This window comes from Prenolepis imparis, unplaced genomic scaffold, assembly GCF_030444845.1.
Source record: "Prenolepis imparis isolate NDT839.2.m4 unplaced genomic scaffold, iyPreImpa1.0 SCAF_6, whole genome shotgun sequence".
NCBI classification, from domain to species: domain Eukaryota; kingdom Metazoa; phylum Arthropoda; class Insecta; order Hymenoptera; family Formicidae; genus Prenolepis; species Prenolepis imparis.
Window position 1 is genome coordinate 3,635,383 of NW_028141164.1, and position 22,807 is coordinate 3,658,189.

General features: G+C 37.8%; 1 protein-coding gene across 2 annotated transcripts in view; it reads left to right on the top strand.

Moving 5' to 3' along the window:
* Nucleotides 1-22,807, top strand: part of LOC145937178 (neural cell adhesion molecule 1) — a 257,834-nt gene that overhangs the window by 140,365 nt on the left and 94,662 nt on the right. Inside the window, exon 9 of one of the 2 annotated variants that reach the window (XM_083040092.1) lies at nucleotides 20,396-21,660. The exons of the other annotated variant lie outside the window; for it this stretch is intronic. Within the exon in view, the coding sequence (XP_082896218.1) occupies nucleotides 21,531-21,660 (130 nt within the window). The 5' untranslated portion in view covers nucleotides 20,396-21,530. The remainder of the gene's footprint in view (nucleotides 1-20,395; nucleotides 21,661-22,807) is intronic. 2 annotated transcript variants of the gene reach the window in all.

Here is a 22,807-nt window from a genome sequence, read left to right on the forward strand (position 1 = left end):
GAGCACGTACTTCTTCCGCTCTTCCGGTACATTGTCCCCCCCCCCTCCCCCTCCTCCTCCATGGCAAATGCCTTCTCTCTATGGTGAATTTACTTTGGCGAAGCGCTAGTTCACGCAAAAACCTAAAGTAAATGAGCGCAGCGATAAATCGAGTGGGAGTTATTTCGCTTGAAAGACAAATCTGCCGCGTTAACACGCCCTCTCGAATTAACGCTTCATCTTTTTTTTTTTTCGTAATCCCATCTTCTATGAACTGTTTTATATAATATCGCGCGCGAGTCTTAAAAATGACGCGTTCTTTGATCGTGCGTTATCGGGGAAGGATACCGATTCCAGACGCGCGTTTCTTCACCGCGTTTTAGTTTAAGACGTTGATTAAGATGAGAGTAGAAATAAGTAGTAATGTATCGTATACATCAGACGTGCGGGAAATATTTAATATATCAATCATTTTATGATACATCCTGGAAAGATTTAAACTTTTGATACATATATGTCGTATAGATTTTTCATAAATGTTCTTTTTTAACGAGAAAGGAGACTAAAATCAATATTAATATACTCTTGATGAAGAAAACTAATGAAAATAAAAATTATGAAGCACAATTTTATTCATGACGTACTTCTTCTGGCTCTTGCAAAAATAATATGATAACCTAGTAAAAAATACATATTCCCTTCCTATGTTATGATTATCACAAGAGTTCTTACAGAAGTGTCTTGAATATATCTATATATAAGTATATATCTCTCTGATAAAATATCATTTTGTGTAAAATGAAAAAAACAATTATTATTGGAAATCAGTTTTCATTTCAAATGCATAATATTATCTCGGTAGAAATTAAATCAGAATATGAAAGTAATGATGTGACCAATGTCAATCTTCCCGCAAGCATGTTTTGATAGAGAGGTTTTGTGTAGAATGAAACTTATGTCAATATCTCTTTAAAGGTGCTATCAACCGAGACGAAAAAAGAACACAGCATGTATGTACATACAAGAAGTTGTTCTCACTTCTAGATCAAATGTTGTATTTGCAGTGTTGTCATAATGACTTTCCTCTCATCATGGTTGAAAGAGAGAGAGAGAAAGAAAGAGGAAGAGAGAGAAATAAATTATATTTTTGAGAGTTATTAAAAATAATGATCACGTCGTTGCGAGAGCATAAGTATGTTTGCAAAGACCGTATGGAACCATATAGACCATAGAAAGAAAGGAGTTCACTAATATTTCTAACGAACGAATATACGTATGCATTCTGCATTTTATCTTTAGGATAAAAAGAAAAGAAAAGCAACGTAGCGACATACAGATCTCTGCAATTATACGTATACATATATAAATTATAAATGCATTATATAAATACGTAAATACATTTTTAAAAAATGTGCGGTAAATTTGTAATATCTGATTATATCTTATTTTTCAGTTGCTACATTAAAAGATTTGAATATTGATGTCATGTTTTGCAATTAATATCGAACGTTTCACAAAAGACTTCTGTCAATTATTTTATTCTTCACATTCAATTTGTTGAATGCACATGCAAGGATTAATAAAGAAATAAAAAGAGAAAGAAAGAAAGAGAGAACTCGATATTTGAGATAATAACAAAAATGATGATTTAATGATCATTATCGCCTATAGGCTTATTTATCACAGTTATTCTTGGAATGATCATATTATTTTAAAAGAAACATTTCTTCTTGCGCACCAGTCACACATATATTTGGTTCTTTTACTTAATTAACAAATGTACTTATTCTCGAGGAAATCAATTCGGAAATGCTAAAAATGTTGACTGATGTCGACGAATGCGCGACTAAAAAAGTCTAGCACTTTGGGGTGGTCTGTTTTCCGGAAATATTCATTCGTGCTATTTTTCCACTCGACAGATTTATGAACGACGGATTTTTAAACACGAATTTTTTACGATCCTTGGCACGAATCGCTTGTAAACGAGTCTTTATCGATCGTCGTCTATAAACACCTTCGTATCGGAACAGTCTCGAGGAATCTTATCGACTTACCGATCTCAACGTCGTTCTCTCATGTTCAAATCTCAAATAACAGTATTGTTGTGATTGTTAATGAAAATTGAAGGGTGACAAGGTAACAGCGTCAAATTTGTTTCATCGATTAATTCCAAGATGTTCGTGCTTGTGCAGGATGCATTCGGGAAAGAGGTGAAATGCATTTAAATTTAAATACGCGGTGTCTCTCTTGTTGCCATAAATTATATAGCAACAGTTTTCGATCTTGATAATTCTTTTCTCCATCGTCATCAGCTTTAAAAGGGTGCCTTTAAATTATAAAACGTTCGTATACACGATGAGGATGCTATAAAACGCAATCCAATACGATGAACATATTTGAGAGAGAAAGAGAAGTACGATTGAAATACGGTTATAATAAATTAAAATAATTTAAAGTACTATAAACAAAGTTTAATCTTTCGAGGCAACCTTTTCTTAGCTGTTATACATGATGATTTTGATAAATATGTTTTCAATTTAAGTTTTAACAATATTTTGTATCGTAATTAAACAACAACTATTTAGCTGCAAGTTCTAAATACATAGCATTCGCGCTCGATTCTCAAACAATTAAATAACATTGTTTAATTGCAGTATTATATGTGTGTGTGATTATATGATTTTTCATGGTCATGAAATTGGATATAACATGCGTCGTTTCGTACATCGTATTTTACCAGAGCGTTCTTTGTATATTTGCCATATAAAATGTTAAAATCATGTTAAAATCACGATATAAAGAGTTTTATGTATGCGCTTCAAACTACGTCCATTTTGAGATCAATTCTCGAAATTCCATTGCATTCACATTGTAGGTACAGAGCCTTACGTGAGCAGCATTTTTCAGAATGCAATATCGAAGTATTTTATTCGATTATATATCAAGCAGGAATATAATATAAGCTGATTGGAAGGAGAATGCAACAAAATTGACTAAAGTCCAGTTTTCTGACATAAGCGTCTAGTTGTGTGACATTTATTTCTTTTTCTTCTAATAAAGATAAATGGATGTCAAAATTTTTACTCGACTTTTTTAAACAAACAACTTTTCTGTTTAATTAGTAAGTTTATAAAATATTCTTCAATCTCTATGTGAAGCAGTACGTTCTATGGGTTTACATTTTAATGGTACGTATATGTATATCGGACCACATTCATATTTCAAGCTCAGATACATCTTAAAAGATTGCAGATAGAATACAAGGAGGAATATATGCGTACTATTATGCATTATATACATATAATCAGTAGATATGCGCCATCGCGAATAGTGAAATATTCATCTGTAACGAATAATCATCCCTCGAATTGCATAATCGATTTCTTTGACGTCAAAAACTTGCAAATTCAGCGTAACTTTCATTATGATGTATCAATATATTATCAATATATATGAAATATTTCTCTGATATCTATTCATCATCATATATAATATGCGCATGATTAAAACTTATATATCAAGCACGTTATTAAATTATATTCGTCGCGAACGAAAAAAAAAGGTTTTGTTTCGATAGAATTTACGTAGTAGTGTGATATGTGTAGTGTATGTGATACATTATTTGGCGATGTAAAAAAAATAAGTGATGCATACACATATTACATACACACAGATCTCTCTTACACTTTCGATATACACGATAGAAAGAGTAGGTACCGCACGATGAAATCGGAGCTGTGGAATACGGCCGAATAAATCACGCGTCGACTTTCACGTGAAAGATGCATTATACCGGCCTTCGTCGGGGCTTCGGAGAAATTCTAAATACGTTTTGCAAAGTGCATCGCGTGTTACATTATACACTTTGTATTATGCGCCCGAGTATTGCCGCGCGTCAGTTATTCCTGGAATTCGTTAATTTCGACTCTTCCATGGAAAATACAAATGAACTTTCGACGAAGTGGCATCTCATTAAGGTTTACTGCATTCGTAATATTCGCAGAAACGGTCGATCAGTTTGGTCAATTCCTTATTCCAACTATAGACCTACATGTTTATTATCCGAATTAACCAGTAATTACACATGTATTCTATTTGCGAAGAAACTCTTTATTAATTTGGCGATCCTTCTTCGATTAAGCGCAAATTCATTAATTTGTAACTAAACTTTTTGCGCCAGATTCTAGATATAGTATGCAACGTGTAAATAATAAAAAAAGTCATGATTTAATAAAATATAGTGAAACGATTTTTAGACAATCTATGATAATTCCGTTGTAGGAAGCAACTTTAATTTCTTGCGATTTATTTTAATCGTGGGGACGAGAAATTTCGCGGCAGAATATCTAATTTAAATTATTATTTAAAAAATTGTAAAATCTGATTCGCGAATATATGAAGAGATTACGCGACTCTTACGTTATCGTATGAAAATCGCGTGTGAACATAGAACACAATTATATTTCAATTAATTTTGCTTGAATTTGATAAGTAATGCAATTAATTCAATGTAAAGATTCGATCGAAATATTAATACGTTTCTCGATGCGTTCGTTTGACATCATTATTTTAAAAAGTATATACGAATAATTATTTTTCTTTTTTATAAGAGATATCCGAAAGAGATGATATCAGTGATATCGGTTTAATGAGAACGATCGAAAGAATGCGGACGATCGTAATGATCTAGCTTGCGCTCCGTCACTTCTCATGACAAGGTTCCGAAGAAACCTGTTTCGCTTCGCAAGAGTGCCGCGGCATCGTCGCGCTTTCATTACACTTTTTGCGACGCCTACGTATTCAATTATAGGTTATCGACTGGCAAGTTGATTTCAACCTTTTGCCAATTGACTACAGGACCTGAGGCGGTACGGATTCGCAACATCGATGATGGTGCAACGGATAAACGGGCTTATAATGGCTTGGATTTATTTTCAGAAACGTAATAATGACTCCTTTTCAGAATAGAAGAGAAATATGATTATCTCTCTTAGATACTAAAAAATTAAATCGATAAATATTAAATTGCCATGTTCGTTCACATGAGATATTAATTCTTCTATCAAGGAAGAAGATATCATCTTAGAGCAATCTCTTTATCTCGTATTTTAATTTCAAGTAGAACATTTTTATTACATATGTTTTTGAAACGTAGACGTGAAAATAATATACATATAGATACAAATTATTTACTTGAGATTTTTAAATAAAAGGGCTGTGCTGCAATCGTTTTCTATCTTATTGATATAAAAGAGGAGTTATATGCCGTCTATTTCAATACTATTTCAAGCTACATTTCACGCCTGTTTCTAGAGTTAATAGGCCTCCTGTGCCTCCTACGATCGGTTTTTTTCTCGGACTGTCGTATTATAGTTATTTCTGAATAGAACACACAACTATCTGAGAATAAAGTCTAAAAGGAAGCATGAAATCAATGTCTGTGTGTTACAGCACGTTTCAAACAGGACAACGAATTTAAAAAAAGGTATTCCAATTATAATATAATTGGCAGCTACTTCGTCTTTGTTCCTTGGACTACATTCTTTTGACCTAAAATGATAATTTCCCCACACAAATACACACAATCAAGTACGTATATATACTTGGATGTATAATCATATGAGATGTATAATCACACGTCAGTTGACGTAAAATGTTACTTACGCTTCTACGATTTCATATCTATGCAAGGGTATGTGACGTGTAACTTATATACGTGAAAGTTAGCTGTGAAATTTTACACTTACATCTACGAGCGAATCTACATAGTTATCTCTTCTTAACGTCTTAACGTCTACACGCGTCATGTCGACCTATATGTGTATATGTATATATATTATATTATATATAAGGCCCACTCTAATCGCAAAAAAAACTCTTACGTACGGAATTTTCCCACCGACGTAAATTACAAGCCGCAAGTGTGTTTAATAAGGTTCAAGCGAGTGATCCAAGGCAGAAAAAAAAGTCCCGACCGCGCCTTGGATTCTGTCACTCTGTTTTAATAGTCCGTCCTTTAGAGTCACGTGAAACTGTGTAACTCATAGTGGAATCCCGGCGCCGCGCCGTGCCGGAGCAGTTTCCGTCTCCTGTAATTCGCATCCCTCATTATGATGCTCGTCCCATCTTGTAATACGAGGTCTCCCGACTGCGAATCGAGCGGCCGTTAGATAGGTAGGTAGGTGACCCCGTCTAGGACCTCGGGACCCCGGCTCGTAATCCCGGAATGAAACTTGCCGCAGTTGCCTTGGCACCGTTGGGTTATCGTGACGCGACGCCTCGAAGCGGAAGAGATACAGGACGAGACGCCGGGACCCTGAGACCTTGAGAGGAATGTCCGATTAAATGACGTCTGAGTCTGCACGGCACGGAGCGTTGCGCTTCGCTAAAGCGATACCTGGGCACGGTTTAACTTTGCGAGAGAGTTATCCGATATAAAGTTCGTCTCGGGATCGTGCACGCTTCCGCTGCTAATTTTGAACGTGGTAGTTCTTGGTCTAGGCTGCCGATATCGGCGCAGCCGATCGTTACCATGAAAGAGAGAGAGAGGAAGAGCAGAATTAACGCGATTATCATGATAGAAAAATTATTCATTAATTTTTGTCAAACAATTTTAGACAATTTTTACGACTATATTTAAGAATTAATAATGTAGCGCTTTTGAAAATTGTGTCGCAAGGAAAAATCTTAGAGAAAAAATATTATTAGAGAATTATAGAATAATTCTTAACTGTTCGTTAAAAATGTGACAAGACGTGATAAAAAATATTTATTCTTCCATCAATACGTTCATATCTTTTTTATATCATTAGCTTTTTCCCTTATTTTCAAAAGCTAACACAGTTAGCTAAATGATTAACGAATTAATTAATAAAATTGCGGTAAAGCAGCAACATACCAATGTCGATATCGATCGCGGTGTATGAGTCAACGACTCCTCGCAAAACGTTAATTCGTATCCGATGTAGTTTAGCTATTCCCTGCTTGTGTTACGTGCGGTAACCGATATTTCGAGTAAACGAATGCGAACTGGTTGTACGCGATTGTGTAGTCGAAAATCGTTACATTTTCAACGTCGATGTAGGCGAGCGCCCATTGTGAAAACGTCACGCCGCTCGTTTCAGTAAAGCCGATGAGTTATTAAATGTCCAGGTGTTATTTCGCTAATTACGAGCATAATCACGTGACAAACGTCACGCTAAATGAAATTTCCCGTGTAATAACAGATTCCGTACAATCACGCGCTTGCGGATTTACGTATTTCCGCAACCGGTAGTGATCAAACAGTCTCTCAATTGAAGAGAGAAGTTAACGATAATAGCGATGTATAACATTTATGATATCTTATTGATTTTGAGATTAAATGGGTAATTATAGCAGCACCTTTTAATTATACTTTATCTGGAAAAGTTCTCTAGAAGTCCATGTATTAATAAGAATTATGAATAATGTAATTAATAAGAAATATGAATCATGCAAAATCGAAAAACATTATAATTCGATTTTCTACGAATCAAAAACTGTGTATAAATTTGTAAAACGAAAATAAAAATAAAGGTCTTTTTTTATCTACGTATCTCAGCTTAATGAAAACGATCCTGTCATAGATTATTATTCTTTTTCAAGAACACTTTTATTTACTTTTTCGATTAGTTGCCAATCGAGATGTTACATGCCATTTTGTTTCATTTCATATATCGTTTCACGATGAGTTAACTCTAGTCGCGCCTCGACTGCACCAAATAAAACCAGGACGAATCGCTCGTTCTAGAAACGAAGGAAGGATAATCCGTTTGAAATTAACCTTAAATCATCCTCTCCTTCCTAATCCAAGTCGGAGAAGAGGCTCATGAAATGGACGATCGAATGCAATCGAGAAAGAAAGAGAGATAGTAATATCTCTCCATCAGATATCCGTCGAAGAAACGACCAATCATGGAGCAGCACCTTTTTCCTTGTCCTGCGAGGGCTCGAAGGTCACTGGATCGATTTACGTGTCTCCTTTGAAAATAGCCAAATCGTTTGGAGGCCTCGGCCGGAATCGGCACTTCGTTTCGTCGAGGTAATGGATGTTTACCCGTCACAATGTGTCACATCTGCTTTCGTGTTGCGTCCCGGGTTACCGGAAATGACGGTCTCATCGTCGCTTCTCGAGAAATCGTGGAAAACTGCTTTTCTGGCTGGTAAAAAAAAAAGGGTCTAAACGAGGATTCCGCGAGAGCGGAATGTCCCCGCATGGGAGAACCTTGTGTAATTACCAGCCGACGAACCAACTAATTGCGCTAAAACAATTAAGGAACGTGACTCAGTACTTAGAATCTCCTGGAGGACACGCTAGACGTATGTCTAACGCGAGGGGAAACACCTTATCCGTCGGCTATCTTGTCCCATTATGCTCGGTTGAGTCCTAGGCTTCTCATCCATTACGGGCAGCTTCCGGTCCAGGGACAATTTCGAAAGGAATTTAGGATCTAGACGCTGAAATTTCTTCTCGATATTTTGATTGCTATTCTTCTAAAATTCTACGCTCGCTGATGAAGTCATCAAAATGTACATCAGCAATTTTCTAGGTCCCGGATAATAATAGCTCTTTGTGATATTTTATAAATAAGTTCTTGTATCGAAAAGAAAGGTTTCGGAGCAATTGTCAATTTGACACAGAGATCGAAATATTTTTGAACGCTTGTGCATGTATTCATTGTTTCATACAAGAACAATTTGGTGCGATACGCGGCATTAAAACGGAAGCGCGATTAAAGCCGGAGATATTATGGCAATTATAAATTTCAGCCGCATCAATATTCATTTTAGCAAATAACGATAGCGTAAGATCTATTTTATAGCGGCCGATAAATCCTTTATATTGATCAATATGGCGCCATCGGTCTCTCTCTCGCATTAAATAACAATATTTACGATCAAACGCGCGCGCGGCAATAAAGATTAAACAATCGGAATGGGCAGGCCGAGGAGGCCTTTATCTCTCATCCAAAATTTCGAAAGCCAAATTGCGAGGCGCGCGCAACCCCCGCGCTATTAATTCGCGTACGTACATAATCTATAAATCGCATGTATTTAATGCATTTTTCGTTAATATCGGCAATTCAATCTGCAAATAGAGCCGGGGAGCTCGTTTTGTCGTGTGGCGCAATTCGAATTTATAACTCGCCCCGGTGCGCTTTGACGTATCGTGTACCGCATTGTTTGCACGCGTTGGGGATGCGTGTACGAATATACATATATATACGTACGCTTTTCGACTACGTGCGTGAGCATTCGATGTCGTATCCATTACATCGTGGTGGTTGGCCGTCATGGAAAATATTGATGATTTTTATCGGGGGTATTTCTCTGACGAGAGAAAAGGGAACACAGAGAGAGAGAGAGAGGGTCTGCGTGTCTACTAATTGGGGAAAATAAAAAGAGATTGATTATTGATAAATGGCGATGATAAAATATCAATTATCGGCGTCGATCTGTTCTTTTGTTTGTAATATTTACGAGTCTCTCATATATACCCTCTTGAAATCTTTCTAATGTGTCATGAAAATATTCTAATCGTTAGATTTCAATTAAATATTTTTATTATCTTTGTTTTTTAAAAGTAAATTATTTGCACAATTCTTCGATAATTATGTTGGAATATTTTAAGCAGAGATAGAGAAGATAAAGAGAGAGAGAGAGAGAGAGAGAGAGAAGTTTTCTTTTACAATTTTTATAAAATTAATTAGAAGTCATTAAATTAAAAAAATTTTGATTCTTTCATTATAATAACTTTAAAAAGAATTTATTCTTATACTGTAGACTATATATTATCGTGGTATAATACTCGCGTAGGTTTATTGTTGTATTAATTGCACGTTATGAGATGCAAGCAATTTTCGTGCTTGCAGGATAATCTTGCCAACTTAGGCAATTACACACAAAGGGTAAAATTAACCGCGTGTCATCCTCGCCTTAATTAAATTACTTCCCTAAGATTAATCACTTTCTCTACATCTTCTACACTGCTTAATACATCATCTGAGCTAATTCGAATGTCTTAAATGATGTTCATTGTTAAATAAAGATCGCTCCATGTTAAGCATAAATAAAAACAGTCGACTATATTTTTCCGATTAAAAGATCGGAAAAGATAAAGGATTAATGACCATATTATCTCCAAACTAAAGCTATGTCTTTACATAATAAATAATAATAATAATCAAGAGAATATGAGATAAGACATCGATCAAATGAAATTTTACTAAATTGATTCGGATAAAAATTTTCTGGAATTATCTTTGAGTAATTAAGGACAAAGTGTCACATGTTTAAAATCGAATATTAATATTCAGCTATAATGAAAGTTCAGGATAAGAGAGATTTATATTATCTTTCCCTATCTCTTCTCTCGCTTTCTTTATAATAATGTCTGACCGAGTTCGTTTATTTTGGCTAATTAAGATATAGTCAAATTCTGTTGATACAGTATAAAATAACGTTACGAAAGACTATTCAATACGCCATCAACAAATATATATAGTATAATAGCTTTATATACCGGAATCTATCCATGTGCGTATTCGCAAATTTTTTTTTTACGCGATCCAGTTTCTCGCTGAATCGGCGAAATATCCAGCCGAAACCATGAGCTACGATCGCGCACGGTGTTTATGACATTGGCCCGTCGATGACAATTTATTATTACGAGCGCGGTCCTGCTATTGCGTGTAATCTGCGTCACGTTTTACAATTTACCGGTCTTCTCTCTGTCTTTCTCTTTAATTTTCTCTATCTTTCTCTCTCTCTCTCTCTCTCGCTATCCAAAACCCCCTTGTGCGTCCCACAGGCTCGAATGCCCGCCGGCGAAAACATGGCTCTCGCGCGTATAAGCGCAAACCCTTTAATTACGCTTTTATCTGATGCATGGCGTAATGATGTTGCAAGTGGCGCGGAATCGCGATGTATATATAAACGCGGCCGATGCCGATACTCGGGAATATAAAATCGCATATGACACGCGCGCGCGTGTAATACGCGAACCCTCGAGGCGACGAGGAGGGCGACGTGTTGAAATTAAGGGCTCGCGAGATCCAGAAGCGACGACCAGAAACGAACCCTTTTATCGGCCAATTTAGCGCGCCAGACGTGTATATATATATATATATATATATATATATATATATATATATATATATATATATACTTTGGCCTAATAGCGACGCGAGGAGCGAACATTTTCAGGACCACGAGCTGAAATTAAGTCGGAAATCGGTTATGTGTCCATCGGTTGAGCAAAGAAAGATTACGTTACGTTAGAGTGTAATATCTGATTTTGACGGATACACTTTTCTGTTCTTGGTCTGTATATACATGACGTGACGTTGTTTGCGAGCATTTTATCGTTCGTTCAAGGACTGAGAAAATTCGATCCGAGGATATGTATCTGTATCCACTCGCAACATTTATGAGGTAAATATTGATAGATGCAAGCAAAAAATCTATATTAGTGCACATTAAAGTGACTGCTAAAATAATTTCTGAAAAATGTGATGTCTCTATATTTAAAAAAGTTAGACATCTAAATATTTATTTGATAATAAATGTCAACATTAGGTCAACTAGTCTAGAACTGAATGCACACTTTTAAAATATAATATTGGCGATGATCTAGTTTTGTGATGATCGTATGTATTGTTTTATAAAAAGATAAAATGTGACAGTGATGCATTATTTATACTGTGCTACTTATTGTAAATAATAATAATAATAATAATGCACCAATTAATAAAAAATTGGTAAATTAATATCCACATTCGTGGATAATCGAATATTTTATATATATTTTAATAGTATTAATAATATATATATGCGAAGCTTCGTAGATAATTCAAAAATATACATTAGCCATATATTAAATTAACATCATTTCACGTGTAAATCATAATTTACAAAAATTATCTCATATCAAGAATAACTTTATTTTGTTTAATAACAAAAATATTAGAGTACCAAACATAATCTTCTCCCCAAAAAAAAAACAAAAAAACGATCGTGTTTCCTTGCTTCGAGTTGTTTTTCTTCGTTATTTTTTCTTATCTTATTTCTTGTATCTTTGCGTTAAGCTTCGTAGCAGGTGTAACTCATGTGCCGCAATATCGTGTTTCTGTATCATGATGAAGCTAAAAAAGTTGTTGAAAGCGCAATCTTTCTAGTGAATTCTAATGAATTTAACTTTGTCGTAATCCTCATGTTTTTTTACCTTCCACAATAAAAAAAAAGGTTTACATTTTTATATTTTAAAATATTTTATTTTTCACCCTTCCATGTTATTTTCAACAACAACAATAATTTCAAGATAGAATAATGAAAATATGCTTTGTCAAGTATACTCTCATTACATGGGTTAAAATATCTCATTTATATTATGTATTTTAAATAAGCGATACAATACAATGTACAAGTTTAAAATAAAATAAAAATTTGAGCTTCAAAAAATATGTGTGTCTGCAAGATAATTTTGTATATAAAAAATATTATGTTTATTTTGAATGATCTTTATTTAGTCACATTCAAGCTTTTCCTGATATACTTATTTTGAATATTTTAAATAAAAAAGGGTGAATTAGTTACAATGAAAATTAGCGATATAAATAATATTGCTTTAGGTCGTCGCTCAAGAACAATGTTTCAGTAGAAACCTCTGAGAATGCTCCTTAATTTTCACGCCACCGTTTTATCATTGTAGCGTAATATACTACTGAGCCCGCAAGAAATAACTGCGTGAGTATTGATCGTACCTCGAAGAACCAATAACTGCTGCTCACTACTGGCTGAATAACCACACAATCTAAAATATTTTATTTTTTATCTTTTTGTTCCTTATCTGAGACCGTTTCTTGCTCTTTCTGAGAAATAGAAAAAATGCAATATTATTTATCTTGATTATTTATTTTAGTTTTAAAAGAGTACACAAAAAATCTTTCCTTTAGATATATCTAATTTTTGTTTATACAAAAAAAAAAATTACGGATAACTTTATTGCTTCCCTCATTCACGTCTTTTCAATCATACATATGTAAAAAAAAAAAAAGATAAACTTTATCAAACGTTTGCACATGTCAGACATATGTCGTCGGTATCGGGTTCGCTTTTACGGAAGACTTCTCCATAGGAAACTAATTCTTTCGCAGCCCCTGCAAATCCTTTGGTTCAGAAGGATACATCTTTCCCGCTTACGATTCTCTTGATCCCTGTTTTTCCAGCGTGGTAACGAGGACAAGTCGTTCCTCGTTAAAGGGAAAGCCCTGAAAGTCGAGGGAGAGTCTTGAAGCGACCAATGAAACTAGTATTCGCGAAATCCTTGGCGAAAGATCGGCTTTATTTCACCCCTTTCATACATTGTTTTCGACTCTTGTTATTTTCCGCTTCTCTGTCGCTCTTTATTAAATTAATCCGCCAACGTTTGTTTTTCTCCAATGTAGATGTATGCTGATTTCCTTGTTTTATATGTAGTACCAAACATATTTTGAAATTGAAAGCTGGTTGGTAAAAATAATATCGGTAAAAGTCTACGAAACATGAAAATAAAGTAAAATCCCTCTTTAAACTCAAACTGTCACTTAAACCATTTCACATGGATACGCAATGTATGCTGCATTGTATCGACCGGTATTTATCAACGATAGCTTTCACGAATTTATACTTTCGAAGAAAAAAGCAGATTACCCGTCAAGCAGCCAGATAGGATGCGTGACGCATATGAAGTATACTTGGCAGTTCTGCCTTTTCTTCGTAAAAATGCGAGGGCTGTGGCGGAGGCGGGACAAAAGGTGTGAAGACTGCGTGATTTTCGTTCATCGGACAACGCGCGTCATCTGCATAATGCGTAGTTTGTCCATGGGGTTCCCATGTACAGCGGCTCAGGTGCAGATTATTTCGCTTCGTGCGAAAGACGTGATATTCGTAGCACGCCTTGTCGTCCATTATCGCTGCCCCGACACGTTTTTTTTTTCTTTTTTCTTTCGTGAGGCGATCGCGGCATCTCGCCTGTCTTTCGCACCTTTTCGGCAGGCCCCTTTTCGCCGTAGGTTACTCAAACAAAAGAGGTGGACGCTCAAATATTTCAGGTCAATCGATAATAATCTCGGCATGCGAGAACCGGTAAAGACGACGCTCGTTGAATTTTTCATCTTCTCGATATCGCAAATGAAAATTCTGTTGCGTGATGAATTAGAAAGCAGCTTTTTTTTTTTTAATATTAAATTTTGTGTGAATAATTATATATGTGATTGGTCTGAAGTTACAGCCGGTAGTTTTCGAAAGTTACGGCGATATAAGTCATAAAGCGGCAATAAATTTTGATGTATGAGGCTTTTTCGGCGAAAACGGAAACTCACACTGGCATATGGCGGCTAGCCGTCGGAAGTGATATCCCAGGGAAACGTGGCGTAGGTTGATGTTAAACTTGATTTCGGCTTCTCGCGAAAGTTCGCCAGAGAGTTCGCTACTTCTCTAGGAGTAATTCATAACTTTTACCACGGCCCAGTTCAATAACGTCCGTTCCGCTAGCGGTTCATACTGATAATTCATTTTAAAACAGCTCATAACTAAAAGCCAAAGGAATACAGCGTCCGAGAACATTCAGCGCTAAATCAGAAAACTTCCGAACGCAAAAGGCGGGAATCTCGTAAAATTGCATTAGGGCAGTCATTTTCCTCTTCTGATTGCGGCCGAGGGGGTTCTAGAAATTGCACGGGGTAATGGATATTCAAGAACGTTCCGGTTATACCTCGACATACCTGGTCCCCTGGAAGTTAAGAAAAACTTTGTCTGTAATTCCGGATATCCGCGCCGATTCGCCGTTTCTCTCGTCTATTTCTTTCCCCATCGATCGTTCCATAGGATGAGAAGAAATCGCATATATGTATAGTGCCGCGAGATACAAGACGGACCGATGCGATGTGGCCGAGGAAGCGGATCTCCAGGAAGGAGGGACGGAAAATTTTCCTCTCCGACGAAAGACGGCGATCGTAATAACTATTCTCCACCCTCGTAGAACCGCCATCCACTTCGCGTAAACACCGGCATAAATTCCAGAGCCCGTTCCTTTCCCGCTCATCCTCTGCTCCGCTTACATTCCGAGCGTCTTGCACCACCATTAACCGTTACGGGACCATCGAGAGGTGGTGTTTCTCACCCTCTACTTGACCATCCCGCTCTTTTCTTTCGGGCGAAACAAACGAACGGGGGCGATTTTCCATTTCCTCGATCGATTTTGCCGATAATGGCGACAATAGTGGGAATAGCGAGAGCCATTAGTACGGTGATTAATGATGGCGCTTATGATCGAACACGGGAGCGCCTCGCCTCTTCAGCATGAGCTACGGGATAAGATTTTAGGAATCTGGGTTCTTTCACCACACCCACGGATGGAAAGGGGCGATATTATTGTGACTCTGCGAAAATCGCAGTAATAAGAGACGCGGGACCATTATTCACGCGGATGTCTTAGCGGGCGAGTGATTTGCGAGCACAATAGTCGGTGGGAGGCGCGCGATGCCGCGCGAATGTCGAGATTATTTGTTAAACGGTATGATAAGAGCGCATGGCTAAACCATGCGGCGCTCCTACCTAAAATGCATGTACACCTTGATGCGTACTCGGATGGGTATTTCATCGTATATAAAGTATATAGAGCAATCCACTCTCTCTAAAAATCTCTACAATCGCGAAGATCAAGGAATAAAGCGCGAAATTCTCTTGTCACAATTTTCTTCGTAGTTTATAATATTTTTGTTCTATAATAATAAATTAAAAAAGCTCTGATATATAAATATAAAATCAGTTTATAAACGATACGTTTGATAGTTGATACCTCATTCTCTTTTGATATGCAATCTTATTTTTCTCTGTTGTTTACTCTTTATTTTATTTATATACATATTCTGCTGCACTTATTAATATTTTGTAATAAAAGAAAGGACCAACATTCAAAATAATTAGAGAAGAATTTAAAAAGAAATTTGTTGCGCCTGATATTTGGCTATTATTAGCCCTTTTCATACCTGATTTTATATTTAATATTTCTTTTTAACGCGCGAATAATTGCAAAATATTAATAAATGCAACAGAGAATATGCGTATAAATAAAATTAGAAATAATTATACAACAGAAAAAATGTGCACATCAAAGAAGAACGAGGCAGCGACAAGCAAACGTATCGTCTATAAATTTGACATAAATGAAAAGACTCTGTAGAAAAATAAACGACTTAAAAGAGATGTGTTGAGAAGAGAGATATACTTTTTCTCGGTTGTATATAGATTCGGCTTCCGCCGCCGTCCCATTAAAGCCGAAATTAAAGCGAGTTATCAACGCAGCAAGGTAGGGCGCGCAATTAAGATATTCCAAATTGGAGTTGGTCGTTCCCTGAAATTCCGCGGTATAATCGATTGCCTTTGTAGCACCTATCAAACGACGATAAAACCCGATTTTCGGATTACGCGATCCTATTGAGAGATGCGAGAGCGAGCGTTGGTGGTCGGGAAGACGAGTAGGAGGGCGATGTGACTGACAGGCTTCATGGTTTATTCGACAAGTCGAAGAGTACATAGGAAAGCCTATAACATCGTATCCAGCTTACGCTTTGAGTTAACAGCCTGGGTGTCCCGACCATGTACCATGATGCATGACGCGGTGTCGAGTTCCAATTCGCCGGGCATCCATGAAAGCAGGCTCTGTGCTCGATGTAAAATATCGGCGATTCGGGATGAAACGAAGTGCGCGCATCGAGCCCTCGTGTGTGCATGTTAGTAGATGAGGACCTCTCTTTGAACGATTACCTTTAACTCGATACGTAAGTGAACGGCTTTACAACTCGGCTAACACACCGTATATAATACACGCACTGTGTTAATATTACAAAAATATTGCATTACAAATTAACGATATTTGCGCGACGGGGAATAAAGAAGGTAAAAACGAAATAAATTACGCATTGTGTTAATATTATAAAAAATACATTATAAATTTACGATATTTGTGCGACGCGGAATAAAGGGAGTAAACAAAATATATGTTTTGTCTGATTTTTCGAAAGGCTCGAAAACGCAACAATTCTATATTCATCTTTCAAAATAAAGAACGAATGTACGAGGGTAAGTCAAAAAGTAAAGGGACAAATAAAGAAAAACACATTTATTTTAACCTATGTGGAAAATTTACATATCATTTTTCGACATAATTCCCACCAACATCGATACATTTGATCCACTACTTAATAAGCTTCTGTATTTCATCCTGGAAGAAAGATTTGGTTTGGATGCGTAGCCAGTTATGCACCACTGCAATGACCTTCTCATCCGAAGAAAAATTTTTCCCTCGTAGTGCTTCTTTTAATAAACCGAAAAGATGAAAAGAAAAAAGAAAAAAAAAAGAAAAAATATACTACGAGAAAAAAAATGTTCTTTGGATGAGAAGGTCATTGCAGTGGTGCATAACTGACTACGCATCCAACCCAAATCTTTCTTCCAGGATGAAATACAGAAGCTTATTAAGTAGTGGATCAAATGTATCAATGTTGGTGGGGATTATGTCGAAAAATGATATGTAAATTTTCCACATAGATTAAAATAAATGTGTTTTTCTTTATTTGTCCCTTTACTTTTTGATTTACCCTCGTATATAATGCATTTTGTCTAGAATGTCCACACTAATTTTATTCTTAGTTTATAGTTTCTCTCTCGAAATATTTTTAGCTTGATATTAATTCGCCGGGGCATCTCCGATCAATGACCCGAGCATCGAATTCCGTTTCACTACGCTTTATGAGATTGATTGGGGACCAATCGTGGCCTCTAAATAATATTTCCGCTTTTGTGATTGTCTAAATATACCGTGATAGAAACGCATAATGCAGGTTTACGTTTCACCGGTAACGCGGTTAATGTAATATTTATTTGCGTTACATGTTAGATAAATGTTGCATCAATTAAAATATATAACTTTATCAAGGATCCGGAACATTGGGCAAATAGTGACATTCGTCAATTATGGTTGGCTTCGGATTGTTTTAATTAAAATGCATAAATATATAAATGTTATTATATATAAACGTTATTAAATGTATTATATATTATTAATACGCTGTATACATATATGTATATCGTATATTATTAATGTTTATCATTGTGCATCGATTCCCTATGTTTTTGCATGGAATAAAATCATTTCGTATGATCATTGATCACGTTTCGATTCGTCGATTAATAATATAGTAATAAATTGCTAAAGGATTAGTGCGACATTTCTCACTTATCAATCAATCATGTCAGATATCAATGGTTTTTATACAATTATATCTCGCAACGTGAAAATGATAGAAGATATTTTGGACACACGATAAGAGTTTTGTTGAAAAATGTTGCGATGTGATTTACAACAGGAATTAAATTATTCTGCTTAATATTACGCAATGTTAGAATCCAACATTAATAAAAATAACTGATATCGAAGTTGACTGTTAAGATAGCGAATAAAAAATAAGATGGAAAATAAAAAAATAACGACATATATATAGGATATTGCATATACAAGAACATGCTTAGATATTCAAAGCGGATTTAGGAAAGGTACCTTCGTAGATACCTACTCGAGGATTAGGAAGTGATTTGCAGGCGATTGCCGATAGCGATGGAAACACGAAAGCCGGAATTTATCGTGATTGGAGCGAGTTCTCGTAGAGAGAGTCATGAAGCTTCGAGGGCGGTTATCTCGTGCATGCACTAGGTACGCACGAACTATGAGTTTTCATGAACACACTCCGCGTGACGTGCGCTCTTATTCTACGAGGACATATTTATCGTTATGTGCAGTGTATTCATAGGTGCACACAAATTTTTACAATCTAGAATTCAGCTGGAAAAATCTGAAATTTCGCAATAAATAGGAATAGCAAAAGCGATCAGCTGTTTAATAAGTTAGTTTCTGACAGTTTTGATTAGGAACTAGCCATCTGTTTTCTGAAATGAAATCTATACTCCGAGAGAGAGTTCGATTCTTCGACAAGAATTTCTTCTTCCAATCCTCATTAGAATCGAAAGAGCGTAACGACCCTGGCATTCCGTCCCACCGCTAACTTTCCTCCTCTCGTTCTGGTCGAAAATCTTACGTTCACGCATCCGCGCCTGGACCGCGAGGCGATTATGGCGACTCATTAGCCGCGCCGGTAAATCATAGCGTTCTCCGCGATATAGACGGTAGAGATGGTAGGAACGAATATATGTGTGTGTGTGTGTATGGGAGTTTTCGGAGCGAAACGCGCACGAGATAGCAGAGGAGGATGGAGCAGAAACGGGGTCCAGAACGGGACGCACGGCGCGAGCGTGCCCGAAGCCGACCGAGCGCTACCGGAGCAAGCCGAAACGACTCGTGAGGGTTCCTTGTGATATTCAATGGCTTCAGTACCGAGCCGCCGCGGGTCAGGGCTCGATGTGGTTTCGTCGCGGGGGAGATTCGTCGCCGGCGTTTCCACGTTCGATACGCGACGCGAGTGATTCATGAATCAAAATCGAAGCGAGAGCGCGCGGTGATCATCGCCCGATCGACCGATCGATCGCGCGATCGTGCTTCGCGAGTGATCGATGACTCCGAAAGTTCGATCTGCGGTACATTTTTTTCGCCGGTATTTAAACGCGATTGCCTGAAATTAGTTGGACGCGAGTAAATTCGCACGCTTGACAGTGTCACGTTTTTTTTTTTTCTTTTGATGCTACTTTTGAGATCTTCGATCTTCAGGCGCACCTAAGATCATCTCGCGCACGTGCTCGTTTGGTGCATTGTCACAAGGCTGGAGAGAGAGAGAGAGAGAGAGAGAGAGAGAGAGAGAGGAGCAAGGTGCGAAAAATCGGAGCCGTCGATCGACCGCGCTGTGTTTCAACTACATACTACAGATCTGGTAGTTGTGTGTCTGATTAACCGACCGTCTGTTAACCGGAACCTATTCGTACCTATTCGTACTATGTCGGTATCGATATATCGTGATTAACTTGGCAATTTTGTACGCACGCGGGTGATCGTTCGATATTTGGCTGCTGCCGAGACCAACGTGTCGGAACGTAAGGGTGAAATATAGTGGCGGAAAGTACAATCAGTGGTGTGGCAAAACGACGATTTGTTCTGCGATTCATAAGCGGTGTTTCGAAATTTCCGACATTCGCTTCGCGTCGATAGTCAGCAAGACGAACAGCTTCGTAATTTATCAGAAAAAAGATTTATTTTTCAAATGAACAATTTTATTTCACTCGATCACACCCGCGTATTATATAATTTAGGAGAAAAACTGAAAATACTTTTGTTCTCCAAGTTTCTTTTCGTCTTAAATCTTTTTATTTTTAAACAATATAACATGTATTGCTTGATTGGATGTTGCAGAAAAGAAAAATATACGGTCACGTCCGGAACGAGCGAAGCGTAAATCCTCCAAGTATTTTGAAAATTTATCAGGCTCGCGCAACCTAGTTGCATCGGGACATATATCGTCCTGAAGTTTCGACAGCCGGAATTTCGAGACAAGTCGAATCCACTTTGCAAGTTCAGTGCGCGACCCAGCGGATATTTTATTCCATTCCGCGGAGGTTTACCGCGCGATCGAACGCATTAGTGGGATTCGCGACAGGACGTCGAGACAGAAACGTTCGGAGTCCATAAATAAAAAATAAAATCCTTACCGAGTGGAGCTGCAATCCGCCCTTCCACAGACAATAAAACTACAATCGCCACTCAGAGAGAAGCTGTTAGAAGAAGCTTCGTCCCGGTACGAATTCGTTTATCCCGCAAATTCTACAATCATCCGCTTGTTCGACACCCGCCCGTGAAATTCTACGGCAGCGTCAAATTTGCCTACCAAAGGAACGCATCGATTATAGTATAAGAAACAAGGCAAACGAACAAAGTATCAACTGCTCGCATCCTCCAATTTTAAGAATTGTATCCGATCTGGAAAAATCTGCTGGAAGGATCAATTGGACGCGCTCAAGTCGTAGCAGAAGGTTGCTTCAACCGGGAGAGATCCTCATGCGATAAGGAGAGAAGGAGAGATTGTAGTGTAAGATGGGAGACACACCGAATGGTCATAACATACGTCGTTAGAAGTGTCCCGTGTCTTGTTCCTGGGAGGCTCGAAAGACAAATAGTCGTCGTCTCGTTAAATGACGACAGGTACGTGAGCGACAAGACAGATAGGGGACGACGGCTCGTATCGGTTCACGGCGACGGCAGCAGCAACAACGACGACGACGACGACGACGACGACGACGAGGAGGAGGAGGACGAAGAACGGTGGACGATGTGGAAGGAGGCGCAATGCAGCAGCAGCAGCGGCGGCGGCGACGACGGCAGCAGCAACAGCAACGACAGAAGCAACGAGAGAGGCAGCAGCAGCGTCGGGGGTTGCAATTAGTGCACGACCGCGAGACTACGTAACGACTGTAGGGGGAGGAAGAGCAGGGTGCTACGCCGACCTTTAGGGGGTCGAGGGTGTGTGCAGTGCGCGTGAAAGGGAGACAAAATGTGGTGGAGGTGGCGGTGGTGGAGTGTCGTGACGACGACGACGACGACGACGACGGTGCTGATGCTGGTCTTGGGAGCCGCTATGGCGTACTCGCCACCGGTCGAACTATCCGATCTGGATAAGCCGAGTGAGTAATGTCGTCCCTTTACGTCTGTTAGTTATGCCTGATTTACAGCTGGGAGCTTTAATCCTTTCGATACGGCCGAGACGAAACGCGAGGTATATTATTTCTGCATCGATATATAGAGAATTTGTTCAAGTACTGGGTGCGATATATCATTTTGCTATTGCATCAAATTTGCGAAAGTTAATGTACCTATAAGAGTGAAAAATGGAAGCTTGTTTTTCGTAAAAAAAAATGGTATTACTAATACTTTGAATCTTTTCGAGTGGATGAAACTTCTCTGTTTCGAAAGGATTAAAGTGTTCCAAGTTCTATGGCGGCTCAGCGTTGCTCGCGGGTCGAAGGTCGTGACGCGACGAATTAAATCAAATCTCCACGGTTCCTCGTCACGAGGCTGTTGGGAACTTTAAACAGCGGATTATTACCGTCGACCTCATCCGAGGAAGTTTCGCTCGACCGCGTTCAATTCTCTCTCTCTCTCTCTCTCTCTTCCCCTCGTCGAAACTCGAGTACGGCGTTAGTCGATGAGGAGGATATAAATGGAAAGGTGCTTCTGAATATCATTAGCGACGTTCTCCGATGTCTCATAATTAATCGGACATTTCGCACTTGCCGAAACTGTCCTTGAGACGTCATACGATCGCGCCTGTGTATGCATCATCCCGCGATGCTGTAACAGCTGTATTTAAAAATTAAAATAACGTGTACGGCCGTGTTATTTTATCTCGGCAGTCGGATCTACAATGTAAATCATAATTGTAGGAATTTTAATCCGACTGGACGACCGCGCGAGGTTGATGCATATCATTAGCGATAGGAATACTGTTCTGTGATTAAAATCTCTTGCACCATTACGTACGTGGTCGTAATTGTATTCATCGGACGACACACATACGCGGCTTTGAAGATGGAGAAAAATAAAGGGAGGAAACTTTTTGCAAGAGCAATTTTAAACGATTACTAAAATCTCTGACAATCTTTGATATTATTGAAATTTTGAATAATTTTTCAACATATTCTTTTTTAATAAGCCCTTTTATTTTCTAATAAGGAAACGTTTCTTGAAAATACTTCAATTATGTCAATATAATTACTAAGATTATCTATCATTACTAAAAAATCTTCGCAAATTACTCAAGCGTATATAAAC